This window comes from Rhinoderma darwinii, chromosome 8, assembly GCF_050947455.1.
Source record: "Rhinoderma darwinii isolate aRhiDar2 chromosome 8, aRhiDar2.hap1, whole genome shotgun sequence".
NCBI classification, from domain to species: domain Eukaryota; kingdom Metazoa; phylum Chordata; class Amphibia; order Anura; family Rhinodermatidae; genus Rhinoderma; species Rhinoderma darwinii.
In genome coordinates this window covers 63,374,493-63,386,607 of record NC_134694.1, presented here as the reverse complement: position 1 = coordinate 63,386,607, position 12,115 = coordinate 63,374,493, and the positions used below count along the sequence as shown (strand labels likewise).

Genomic DNA, 12,115 nt, shown 5'->3' with positions numbered 1-12,115 from the left:
TTTTTTACGGCGTTCACCTTGCGGGATAAATTACATAATAGTTTTGTCGTTTGGGTCGTTACGGATGCAGCGATACCGATTATGTATAATTTTTTTTTCATTTTTACGATTTTTCCCATAATAAAAGACTTACTATGGGAAAAAAGTCAGTTTAGCTTTTTTTTTATTTGAAAACGTGTGTGTTTTTATTGTTTTACGACATTTTTGTTAACTCTTCTTTACTTTACTGACCCACTAGAGCACTTGAGGGCCTGATGCCCCGATCGCTACTCTAATACACTGCACTACATATGTAGTGCAGTGTATTAACGCTGTCAGTTATTCACTGACCGCAAGCCTATGAGGACACGCCGCAGGCGGGTCCTCATTGGCTCCCGTACAAGGCAGACTCGGACGCCATTATCTGGTCTCGGATTGCCACAGCAACCCAGCGATTGCGTCGCTGGGTTGCCGGTCGGGTTAAAACCTGAGGGGTTAATCAGCATCTGAGGGGTTAATCAGCCGGATCAGAGAATAGCTCCGGTCCTGGCAGTTACAGGAAGGTGCCAGCTGTATAATACAGCTGTCACCCCACGGTGATGGTGCCGGCTCTGCTTCTGAGCCCGCACCATCACTGCGACGTAACTGTACTGCGCTTTGCGGGAACACCTTCCCGGCAGCGCCGTATATATACGGCGGATGTCGGGAAGAGGTTAATTCAGCTGCTTTTCTTCTGAAATACCAAAATTTTCTCAAAGAAACCATCACTTCATAGTGTTATAATATCAGATCAATTCACCCATTTGAGAAGAAATAAGTTCCTTTCATTTGCTTTTCAGAAAAAAAACAAACGACACAAATAGTATAGAAAAAAAATGCAAAATAGGTACTTTCCTGCTCAATAATGGTTTCCTGATGGCTCTGTAGATATTAATCTTATAGTCCAGGTCTTTGATGTATGCAGTGGTTTACGAAGAGGCAAGAAGTCCCCCAGCCAGCAAAAGCACAGCAAAGCAGAATGCCAGTCCCCAATGAATCGCGCATAGAAGCCGGCAGCCTGTAAAATAGCAAGGCCAGGGGTACAGGGAGTCCATCTTGCCAGCCAGCACAGTAGAGTGCAGCAGAACGGGATGCTGGAACAGAGCCACGGACCAGGAGCACAAGGGAGGCCGTCCCTACAAAGCAGCGGAGCAGAGCAGGCACACAATGAAGTGCCGACAGAACAAGGCGGCACGAGCAATACAAGCCCATGGAGAAGAGATTTATACAGAGGAAAAGCGGAGTACGAAGCCGCATATATAAAAATATAAAAATTTTAGTAATCACAAGTATAAGACAAACATTTAAAAAGGTACGTAATGAATAGAAAGACTCTATAATGTTACATGGTAAAACAGGAAAACAGACCATCCATATATTTGCAGCAATAAAGAAATGCACTGTGATCCTAACAATGAGGATATATGGAATGGGAGGTAGATTATCCTATGGGTGGCTGACCCCTCATGTAGAGACCCATTAAGTTGTGGACACTATAGTCCTGGGAAAAGTAAGGGAAAACCTGAATGTCAGAGAAATAGAGAAAACCTTACCCATATCAATGATCATGAAAGCCTAAATACCATGCATGGAACCCCAACGTGCGTTTCGTGATGTGTGCTTCCTCAGGGGGTGCATGGTGTCCTGTTGCAGTCTTGGCCTTAAATAGGACAAGACCCAGGTGTATCCTGCTGTTATTCAGTGCCTATGAGATCGCGGCGCTTGTCCACAGACGCAACCGGAAGTGAGGCATGCCCCACTTCCGGCCTCCAGCGCCGTAGCGCACATCCGGGTTCCTGACGCATACCAGGAATACCGGACATACGCAGTGCGCTATGTGAGGTGGGAAAGGGGCAGGCGACACCCCGGTCGCGTACAGGTGGAGTGCGCACCTCATTGGGCAGCTAGGAAGAAGATCGAAGGTGACGTATTACTAGTCCACTACTGACGTAACTACTCCTGCCGATTCAAAAAATTCTCAAGGACCAAACCAAAGGAATGGCAAGTGCTCAGTGTTGTATGTATTAAAAAAAAGTTTGTTTAATACATACACTACCGTTCAAAAGTTTGGGGTCACCCAGACAATTTTGTGTTTTCCATGAAAACTCACACTTATATTTATCAAATGCGTTGCAAAATGACTAGAAAATATAGTCAAGACATTGACAAGGTTAGAAATAATGATTTTTATTTGAAATAATAATTTTCTCCTTCAGACTTTGCTTTCGTCAAAGAATGCTCCGTTTGCAGCAATTACAGCATTGCAGACCTTTGGCATTCTAGCTGTTAATTTGCTGAGGTAATCGGGAGAAATTTCACCCCATGCTTCCAGAAGTCCCTCCCACAGGTTGGATTGGCTTGATGGGCACTTCTTGCATACCATACGGTCAAGCTGCTCCCACAATAGCTCTATGGGGTTGAGATCTGGTGACTGCGCTGGCCACTCCATTACAGATAGAATACCAGCTGCCTGCTTCTTCCCTAAATAGTTCTTGCATAATTTGGAGGTGTGCTTTGGGTCATTGTCCAGTTGTAGGATGAAATTGGCTCCAATCAAGCGCTGTCCACAGGGTATGGCATGGCGTTGCAAAATGGAGTGATAGCCTTCCTTATTCAAAAGCCCTTTTACCTTGTACAAATCTCCCACTTTACCAGCACCAAAGCAACCCCAGACCATCACATTACCTCCACCATGCTTGACAGATGGCGTCAGGCACTCTTCCAGCATCTTTTCAGTTGTTCTGTGTCTCACAAATGTTCTTCTGTGTGATCCAAACACCTCAAACTCCGATTCGTCTGTCCATAACACTTTTTTCCAATCTTCCTCTGTCCAATGTCTGTGTGCTTTTGCCCATATTAATATTTTCCTTTTATTAGCCAGTCTCAGATATGGCTTTTTCTTTGCCACTCTGCCCTGAAGGCCAACATCCCGGAGTCGCCTCTTCACTGTAGACGTTGACACTGGCATTTTGCGGGTACTATTTAATGAAGCTGCCAGTTGAGGACCTGTGAGGCGTCTATTTCTCAAACTAGAGACTCTAATGTACTTGTCTTGTTGCTCAGTTTTGCAGCGGGGCCTCCCACTTCTCTTTCTACTCTGATTAGAGCCTGTGTGTGCTGTCCTCTGAAGGGAGTAGTACACACCGTTGTAGGAAATCTTCAGTTTCTTGGCAATTTCTCGCATGAAATATCCTTCATTTCTAAGAACAAGAATAGACTGTCGAGTTTCACATGAAAGCTCTCTTTTTTTAGCCATTTTGAGAGTTTAATCAAACCCACAAATGTAATGCTCGAGATTCTCAACTAGCTCAAAGGAAGGTCAGTTTTATAGCTCCTCTAAAAAGCAAAACTGTTTACAGTGGTGCTAACATAATTGCACAAGGGTTTTCAAGTGTTTTCTAATCATCCTTTAGCCTTCTAACACAGTTAGCAAACACAATGTACCATTAGAACACTGGAGTGATGGTTGCTGGAAATGGGCCTCTATACACCTATGTAGATATTGCATTAAAAACCAGACGTTTGCAGCTAGAATAGTCATTTAGCACATTAACAATGTATAGAGTGTATATCTGATTAATTTATTGTTATCTTCATTGAAAAAAAACAGTGCTTTTCTTTCAAAAATAAGGAAATTTCTAAGTGACCCTAAACTTTTGAACGGTAGTGTACATTTATGTGAATAGGGACATTCAAAAGAGGGGGAGAGAAAATATCCCTCGAATTGTACAGTGTATATAAACCAGAGTAAATGGTTAGAAGGATTTGACAAATTATGTATATGGATATTACAGTCCAGTGCTAGCTATAATGAACCTCATAAAGTGAGTATTATTGCAGTGTTTAATGAGGTCACTTCTTAAAAAAAAAAATTTTTATAAAAAGTTGATAGGAGTATAGATATAGAAATTATTATACATCACATTTTATATGCCATAGCAAAAAAATGTGCAAATGAGATTCATCAGAAAAAGCATGTGACATAAAACAAGTCTCAATGGAGAAAAGGGAAGGAGAAGGGTAACAAAATTATCAATATTGACTCTACGTCAGGGAACAGTAGATTTGTTATCTTCTCAGTCCGTATTATGAGGGGTCATCTGGGTCTAAAGCTTATATTTCCTATATGGAGGCAATCAAACTGAGGAAAGATGGTACATCAGATACCTAGTAAAAATGTATAGTACAAGACACAAGAGAATAAATTAAAAGCATGCTGATTGTAGAGTTGACAATCTACTTTCACTCTCTTTGTGCCAGGACCCGCTGCTGCATTTTTGCCTTTTCCTCTATTCATACTCTTATTGGCAGTTCACTCCTTTGGCTTAGGAGACTCAATTCAAAAATATAATCAGCTGACCCTTCCAGACTTGGGTATTGCAATATCAAGCCCACACCTCCAATATAAAGTGCAGCTAAACCGGATCTGCAATAGATATAGATTCACCAATTTCCCACCTTTTTAATTCAGCTGCTTTTCTTCTGAAGGACCAAAATTTTCTCAAAGAAACCATCACTTCATAGTTTTATAATATCAGATCAATTCACCCATTTGAGAAGAAATAAGTTCCTTTCATTTGCTTTTCAGAAAAAAACAAACGACACAAATAGTATAGAAAAAAAATGCAAAATAGGTACTTTCCTGCTCAATAATGGTTTCCTGATGGCTCTGTAGATATTAATCTTAGGGTATGTTCACACGGCAGCGTCCAATATGCCTGAAATTACGGAGCTGTTTTCAGGTGAAAACAGCTCCTGAATTTCAGACGTAATTGCTCGTACGCACGTTTTTTGCGGCGTCAATTACGGACGTAATTGGAGCTGTTTTTCAATGGAGTCAATAAAGAAAAAAGGGTCCAGTTACGTCTCAAGAAGTGACATGCACTTCTTTGACACGGGCGTCGTAACCCCATTGATTTCAATGGGCAGATGTTTGCCGGCGGTTTGGAGCCGTATTTTCAGAAGTAAATCTAGGCGTAAAATGCCTGAATTACGTCCGTAAATAGGGCGTGTGAACATACCCTTATAGTCCAGGTCTTTGATGTATGCAGTGGTTTACGAAGAGGCAAGAGGTCCCCCAGCCAGCAAAGCAGAGTGAAGCACAGCAAAACGGAATGCCAGTCCCCAATGAATCGCGCATAGAAGCCTGCAGCCTGTAAAATAGCAAGGACAGTGGCACAGGGAGATCATCTTGCCAGCCAGCACAGAAGAGTAAAGTGCAGCAGAACGGGATGCTGGAACAGAGCCAGGGACCAGGAGCACAAGGGAGGCCGCCCCTACAAAGCAGCGGAGCAGAGCAGGCACACAATGAAGTGCCGACAGAACAAGGCGGCACGAGCAATACAAGCCCATGGAGAATAGAGCACATAGACTCAGAGGTCGGAGATAGGTAGTCAGAGCGGAGCGATGGAGGCTGCGGTTGACGTCACTGCTCACATGACCGGAAATACCCTGTAGCTTTCTAATATCTATTGCATCTGTGTGTCTATGTTTGTTCGTGGAGAAGATCACATATATGACACTACTAGAAATCCCTTAATAACTGCTTAAGCAAAACAAGTCTTTCTCTGAACTAAGCAGCTTCTGCAATTAGCTGATCGCCTGACCATGTAACAAGAAGGGGTTCACCAGTTGTAAGAGAAAATGCCTGTTGCTTTCCACTAAATTATTCACCTGCCAAAAACCAGTGATTCCTAACCACGAAGAACCATAGACACATAGATGGCAAACCGTTTCCTTCTGGGATCAATAAAGTCTTTCTTATCTTGTCTTCTCTTATTACCATGGAGGAAAGCTAAAATGTGTCCATTCCTACTGTAAAGCTGGCAATACACATGAGATGTATGTGTGCCGAACCTGACTATTTTGGCAGGGGTAGCCGACCATCTAATGTGTATGGCGGCGTTCCGACTTTCCACCGACCGCAGATGTCAAGGGAGAGAAGGGTCAAGTAGGTTCAATTTCAACATGCCGATCCTTTTGTTCGTTATTAGATAAGCCATTGCCAGAGGAGTGCATGCCTCAGGAGGAATAGCTGTCGGCCGTGTATAACCAGCTTAACAGGTGACAGGCCATCCTGCTGACTTCTGGGGGTCTCCAACTCTTCTGAAAAGCTTACAACCTGTCTCCACTACATACCGTACCAATATAAGCAGCTTCTATCCCCATCTTCTGTCTCCTTTACCTTTTTCTCGTAGATTGTTAGCCTTCCCGGGCTAGGCCCTCAATCTTTCTGCATCAGTCTGTTAACCATTTAGCTCCTGTTTATTGTATTTGCTTGTTTTTATCATTTATTCATGCTATGTATTTAAACCCTTCTGTAGTTCATATGTACAGTTGCGCCCTGGTGCTTTAAAATAAATTAATAATTAATGTCCATTTAAAACCCAAACTAATATTATTGCCAAAAAGAGAAAAAGAAAGCTACAAAACTTATTAGAAAGGAATTTCCAAACTCATTTTGCAAATAGAGCTTTACTAACAAATAGTTTTTTGCTTTCTTCTTTTCTTCACTTAACTGCATAAGTTAGCTGCATAACACATTATTGTATTCATTTTTTTTTTAGGTACAGCTACTTATTAACTCACTGGATAATATTAACCTGTGTCGAGAGATATGGATAATCCTACAATCTACAGGTATATAATTGTCATTAGTTAATATGCTTGATCATTGGAAGCCAAGTTTTCACATGTTCCTTTTACAGTAACTGAGCAAGGCTTTAGTACAATGCTGCTCTGCAGATTACATGTCCCTCTGTTTAAATCTGTTAAGTGCTCTGCAGATATGAAAAGAGGGAATTGGTTCTGAAAATTAGTGCAGCATTGCTGTCGCTGTACTGGGGCCTATGACATGTGAAAATGTGAACATGTGAAAAATTGCCTTTCAGGAGGCACTCTTAAAGTGAAACTCTGGGAAAATGTTTTTTATTAGTAAAATTAACCAAGTAGGATCATTTAACATACCAGGGCTATTAATTCTTTCACTAATTCTTTGATCCCCAAATTTATTTTTCAAGGGTGCTCAGTCCTTAACACATCAGGATGAAATACAATACAAACTATTTGGCTGCTCAGGAGAAATTTCCAAAATGATGCCCCCTTTATGACATCACTCAGTGCTCTGCAGGCTAAAGCCTGCACTGTAGGTGTACTATTCTGCGGGCTTCAAGGACCTGGACCACCCGCTGTATAAATACAGTGGGCTGTTGGAAACCCGTAAAAATAAGTTATCAATATTTGATTAGTAAGATTCCAACTCCCCCTAGGATCAATGGAATGAAGAAGCCACGCTCTCATCATTGTTTACACAGGCACAGTACCATACATACGCCTGGTACTGCAGCTTAATCCTATTGACTTGACTTCAGTTAGACATTCAGCCTCATGGCTTCAGCAAATAAAATGCTAAATTGTTTTGAAATATTTTGAATAGACAGCAAATGCTTGTATAATATTTTCTCCTTTTTCTAAGGTGATTTTTCTGTAGACCCTACTGAGATTATTTTGCTCCTTTATGAATTTGAAGCAAGAGCAAAATTAAATGACCCAGGGCTGGAAGCTGTATTGAAGTCAGTGTGGAATTTGCCCAGCCTAGACATTAAAACTCTGGAATCCATTGCATGTAAGTAGAATACAAATACAAACTCAAAATCATATTCACTTAGCAAAAAGGTAGAGTTGGAAGAGGTTATATGAAGTCAGATAAATTATAAAATAATTTAAAAGTAAAATGTGTACAACTAGCACAGAATTAACACCTAACCCCTGAACAAAATCAATAATGAATATACACTGATCAGCCATAACATTAAAACCACTTGCCTAAAATGTTGTAGGTCCACCTCTTTCCGCCGAAACAGCTCTGGCCTGTTAAGGCAAGGATTCCACAAGACCTCTGAAAGGTGTCCTGTGGTATTTGGCACCAAGAAGTTATAAGTAGATCCATTAAGTCCTGTAAGTTGCGATGTGGGACCTCCATGGATTGGACTTGTTTTTTTTAGCAAAAAAACAATGCAACAGCACTCTGCGAGGGCTAAGCCTTGCACAAACATTGAACATATAGATTATTCTAAATTGCATTATTGCTGTATTTAAGCCTAAGCAGACTCACCTCGCCTAGGACTACAATATTAACTTTCAGGTATGAAATTCATGAATAATTAGGCTCCATAAATCAATCTTTCCAGGTTTATCCGGCCATGGATCAAAAGTGACAAGAAATTGTTTTCCTTAATATGACTACCTTTTTTCCAGAAAATCATATAAATAATAAATGGAAACACTTCCAAGAAGTTTCATAATTTATCCAGCTGAATAATTTTCTTTGGACAATCTAAAACTGGGTTTATGGCACAACTTAAGAGGAAAAAACAAAAACAAGGAGTGGTTGTTATGGACACGCTAAGATCGGAGAAAAGCTAATAAGATGTCAGCATCCCATTAAAAGTGAAATTTATTGGGCAAACACAGACATTATTCAAGTGGCATTTCAGCTTACACAGAAGCCTTATTTTGGCTAAATGATTCTGTGTATGTTGAAACACTGCTTATATGACATCTGTGTTTGTCACTAAATATCACTTTTGATGAGATGCTGACGTCATCTTCACTTTTCTGGGATTACCTACAGTTGCTGAGACCAACTTTGCATTCATCCAAAGGAATACTGTATATATATAAGAACATTACGCTTATTTACTAAGCTAAGATTTAGATAGCATAAACTTAGACAAGGCAGTCAGAAGACGCACCATCTTTTTCACAGTGGTGAACGCTGTATGATAAGTTTGACGCATCTTGCTAGACACTTTCTCTTTCTTGTACCATCTCTTGGTAGTTTTCATTTAGTGCACTTTGGAACATTCCAGACCACTCCCATTTTACCCTAAGCCACGCCACTTGTCTAGAGACTTTATAAAGTGTCTACAGAGTAGCAAACCTCTTTTTTTTAAAGTTAGTCTCAAATGAGATGCACCAACATTTTCTCTCCATTCTAGCTGTAGATACAGCTACCACAGCTGTCCAGTTTCTGCTCATATGCTACATGCTAGAACCATGCGACCAGCATTACAGGGTGCAGGAATCGGAAACCAAAGCACCTTTGTCTTTATTTGTCTTTTAGAATAATATTGGTAAATTTACTCATATGCACAAGCACTTTTGATTATTGCATATGTGTATGTAACATTAAAATTATATTGTCTTTTTTTTTTTTTCCATATGGTGTTTTTTTTTTTAGTAATTACCTTTCTCACTCTTCCTCCTATTTTTTTTCTTGTCTCTTTTTTTCCTATTTATCTTTTTTGTTATGCTGGAATTTATACACTAATTAGCCATAACATTAAAACCCCTGACAAGTGAAGTGAATAACATTGACTATCTCATTACTTTGGCACCTGTCAACGGGTGGGGATATATTAGGCAGCAAGTGAGCAGTCCGTTACTGAAGTTAATGTGTCGGAAGCAGGAAAAATGGGCAAGCGTAAATCTGAGCAGCTTTGACCAGGGCTAAATTGTGATGGCTAGACGACTAGGTCAGAGAATCTCAAACGGCCGGTCTTGTGGGGTGTTCCCGGTATGCAGTGGTTAGTACCTACCAAAAGTGGTCCAAGATAGGACAACCCGTGAACCCAAGACAGGGTCATCACCACCTAAGGCTCATTGATGTGTATGGAGAGTGAAGGCTAGCCTGTCTGGTATGATACCACTAGTCTCAATGGTATACGGCATGAAATGGCTGAGGTCAGTGAGTGGGTATATGGGCACAAAATCACTGCAGCACTGCGGACTAAGAGCGGAGGGGAGCAGCGGGAGGGGCTGCGCTGGAACGAAAGAGGATTATCAGGTGAATAATGGGTCTTTTATTGTTTTATGCCATTTTCCATCTTGGCCAGATTTTTTGCAATCTCGGAAAACCCATTTAATGCTGGCTATGATAGTGATGCACTGTGTGTTCTCACACCTTTCTGTTTACTACTTGTGGGACTGCGTAGATGCAGGCTGGTCAGTGTGCCCGTGCTCACCCCTGCCCACTACTGAAAGTTTCTACAATGGGCAACTGAGCATCAGAACTGTACAATTGAGTAATGAAAGAAGGTGACCTAGTGTGATGAATTACGTTTTCTTTGACAGCATGTGGACAACCAGGTGCATGTTCATTGCTTACCTGGGGAAAAGATGGCACCAGAATGTACTATAGGAAAAAGGCCAGCCGGCTAAGGCAGTGTGATGCTCTGGGCAATGTTCTGCTGGGAAAAATTTGGCATTAATGTAGATGTTACTTTCCCACCTACCTAAACATTGTTGCAGACCAAGTACAGCCCTTTATGGCAACGGTATTCCGTAATGACAATGACCTCTTTGAGCAGGATAATGCATCCTGCCAATTGCAATAATTGTTCAGGAATGGTTTGAGGAACATGACAGAATTCAAGGTGTTGACTTGGCCTCCAAATTCCCCAGTTCTCAAACCGATAGGTCATCTGTGGGGTGTGCTTGGAAAGGAATAAACAAAGTTAGTTATCACATTCTAACAAAATAAAATAAATGTGCAGATGCCCTTAGGCTGTGTGAACAAAATAAAAAACAATGCAAAAGCACTCTTTGTGGCGAAGACATGCACAATCATTGAATATACTGTATATATTATTTTAAACTGCATTACTGTTATGTTTACTATACTTATTGATAACTGCTGTATTACTACTGTAGACAGCCCCCTGCTGTACTAATCCTGTAGACCACAGTTCAGCAACCTGTGGCACTAGTGCTACAGCTGGCACTTGGGGCATGGTTTGCTGGCACACTTCCCTCTCCCAGTCACCAATGCCGTTGAGTGCTTGGCAGCGCCTAACAGAGAGATAGGGCGGCGCTTCATTATGTGCTTGGCGGTGCTTCATTGTGTGTGTCGCTGCTGAACACTTAACAAGCACACAATTCAGCACTGCTCTCTATCCTAGTGATCAGCGTCGCAAGTACAATGTTCAGTTACTGCTCTGTAAAATAAAAAGTTTGAAGCTCCCCCAAATCTGGTGTTCAGTAGCCGAGGTCTCTCCTATGTGCACCCCCAAAGCGGGTGTTCAGTAGCCACAATCTCTCCTATGTGCAGTTCCCACTAGCTGGTGTACAGTAGCCGCGGTCTCTCCTATGTGCACCCCCCAAGCTGGTGTTCAGTAGCCACGATCCCTCCTGTGCGCAGTTCCGCCCTGCTGGTGTTCAGTAGTCGCGGTCTTTTCTATGTGTACCCCCCAGCTTGTGTTCAGTCTCCTCTTATGCACATCTTGCATTATCTTTGTAGAGAAAATCAGGGATAAGGGTCACACTGAAATGTGAGTTTAATTAGCTGATTAAATGGTTTATGTCACATACTTTGCAACAGTTTGTCTTATGACTTTGATGTTTGCACGGCACACCGAGTATTTCTAAATTGTTTTTTTTTTTTTATTGGCACGCCATAACAAAAAGGTTGCCTATCCCTGATGTAGACAGTGCTCTTTTAGTAAGAGCCATGAAATTTAGTGGTCTGACACTGTATTCTGCGATAGGGGGTTGTGGGAAGATGCTGGGCATTCCAATATTTTATGCGGGGAGTTGGGTCATTTGTATATTAGGCATGAAACATGTACGTATAATGTATAAAGGTTGTTGTTTGTTTTGTTTTAGTTTTTTCTTTCACATTTTGTTTTATGAAATAGTCGGAAAAATAGTTATTTTTTTGGGGACTAATGATTTCCCCATTAAAACAGATGAGGTATTTCTGGTGATAGGTACTCTTTAACCCCTTGAGGCATTTTTAAGTGACATGCACAGATGTAGCCAAGTTTATATTGACTCTGATAACTTGTTGCAGCGTGACATCATACAACAAAAGCCATTTAAAAAGTCAAGTTAAAGTTCCTTGACACTGTGTATTTAATGTGTTAAAAGTCAAGATAAAGATGGCTACATCTGTACGTAAATATTGACCCCCAGCACCAATGGTGTTTGTTAGAGGAAGGTGGGGTGTGCGATGGGATTCCATGGCAGCAAGACCGCACTGTCCATGAGGCGAGATGAGCTTCTCGCCTCAGGGGGTGGCCTGCTGCCTCTCTGAGGG

The 12,115-nt window shown here is 41.3% G+C and overlaps 1 protein-coding gene across 2 annotated transcripts in view; it reads left to right on the top strand.

Annotated features, from left to right (window-relative positions):
- Positions 1 to 12,115, top strand: part of TEX11 (testis expressed 11) — a 963,534-nt gene that overhangs the window by 823,752 nt on the left and 127,667 nt on the right. For both annotated transcript variants that reach the window (XM_075835681.1, XM_075835680.1), the window contains exons 25-26: positions 6,585 to 6,657; positions 7,493 to 7,642. In XM_075835681.1, the coding sequence (XP_075691796.1) occupies positions 6,585 to 6,657; positions 7,493 to 7,642 (223 nt within the window). The remainder of the gene's footprint in view (positions 1 to 6,584; positions 6,658 to 7,492; positions 7,643 to 12,115) is intronic.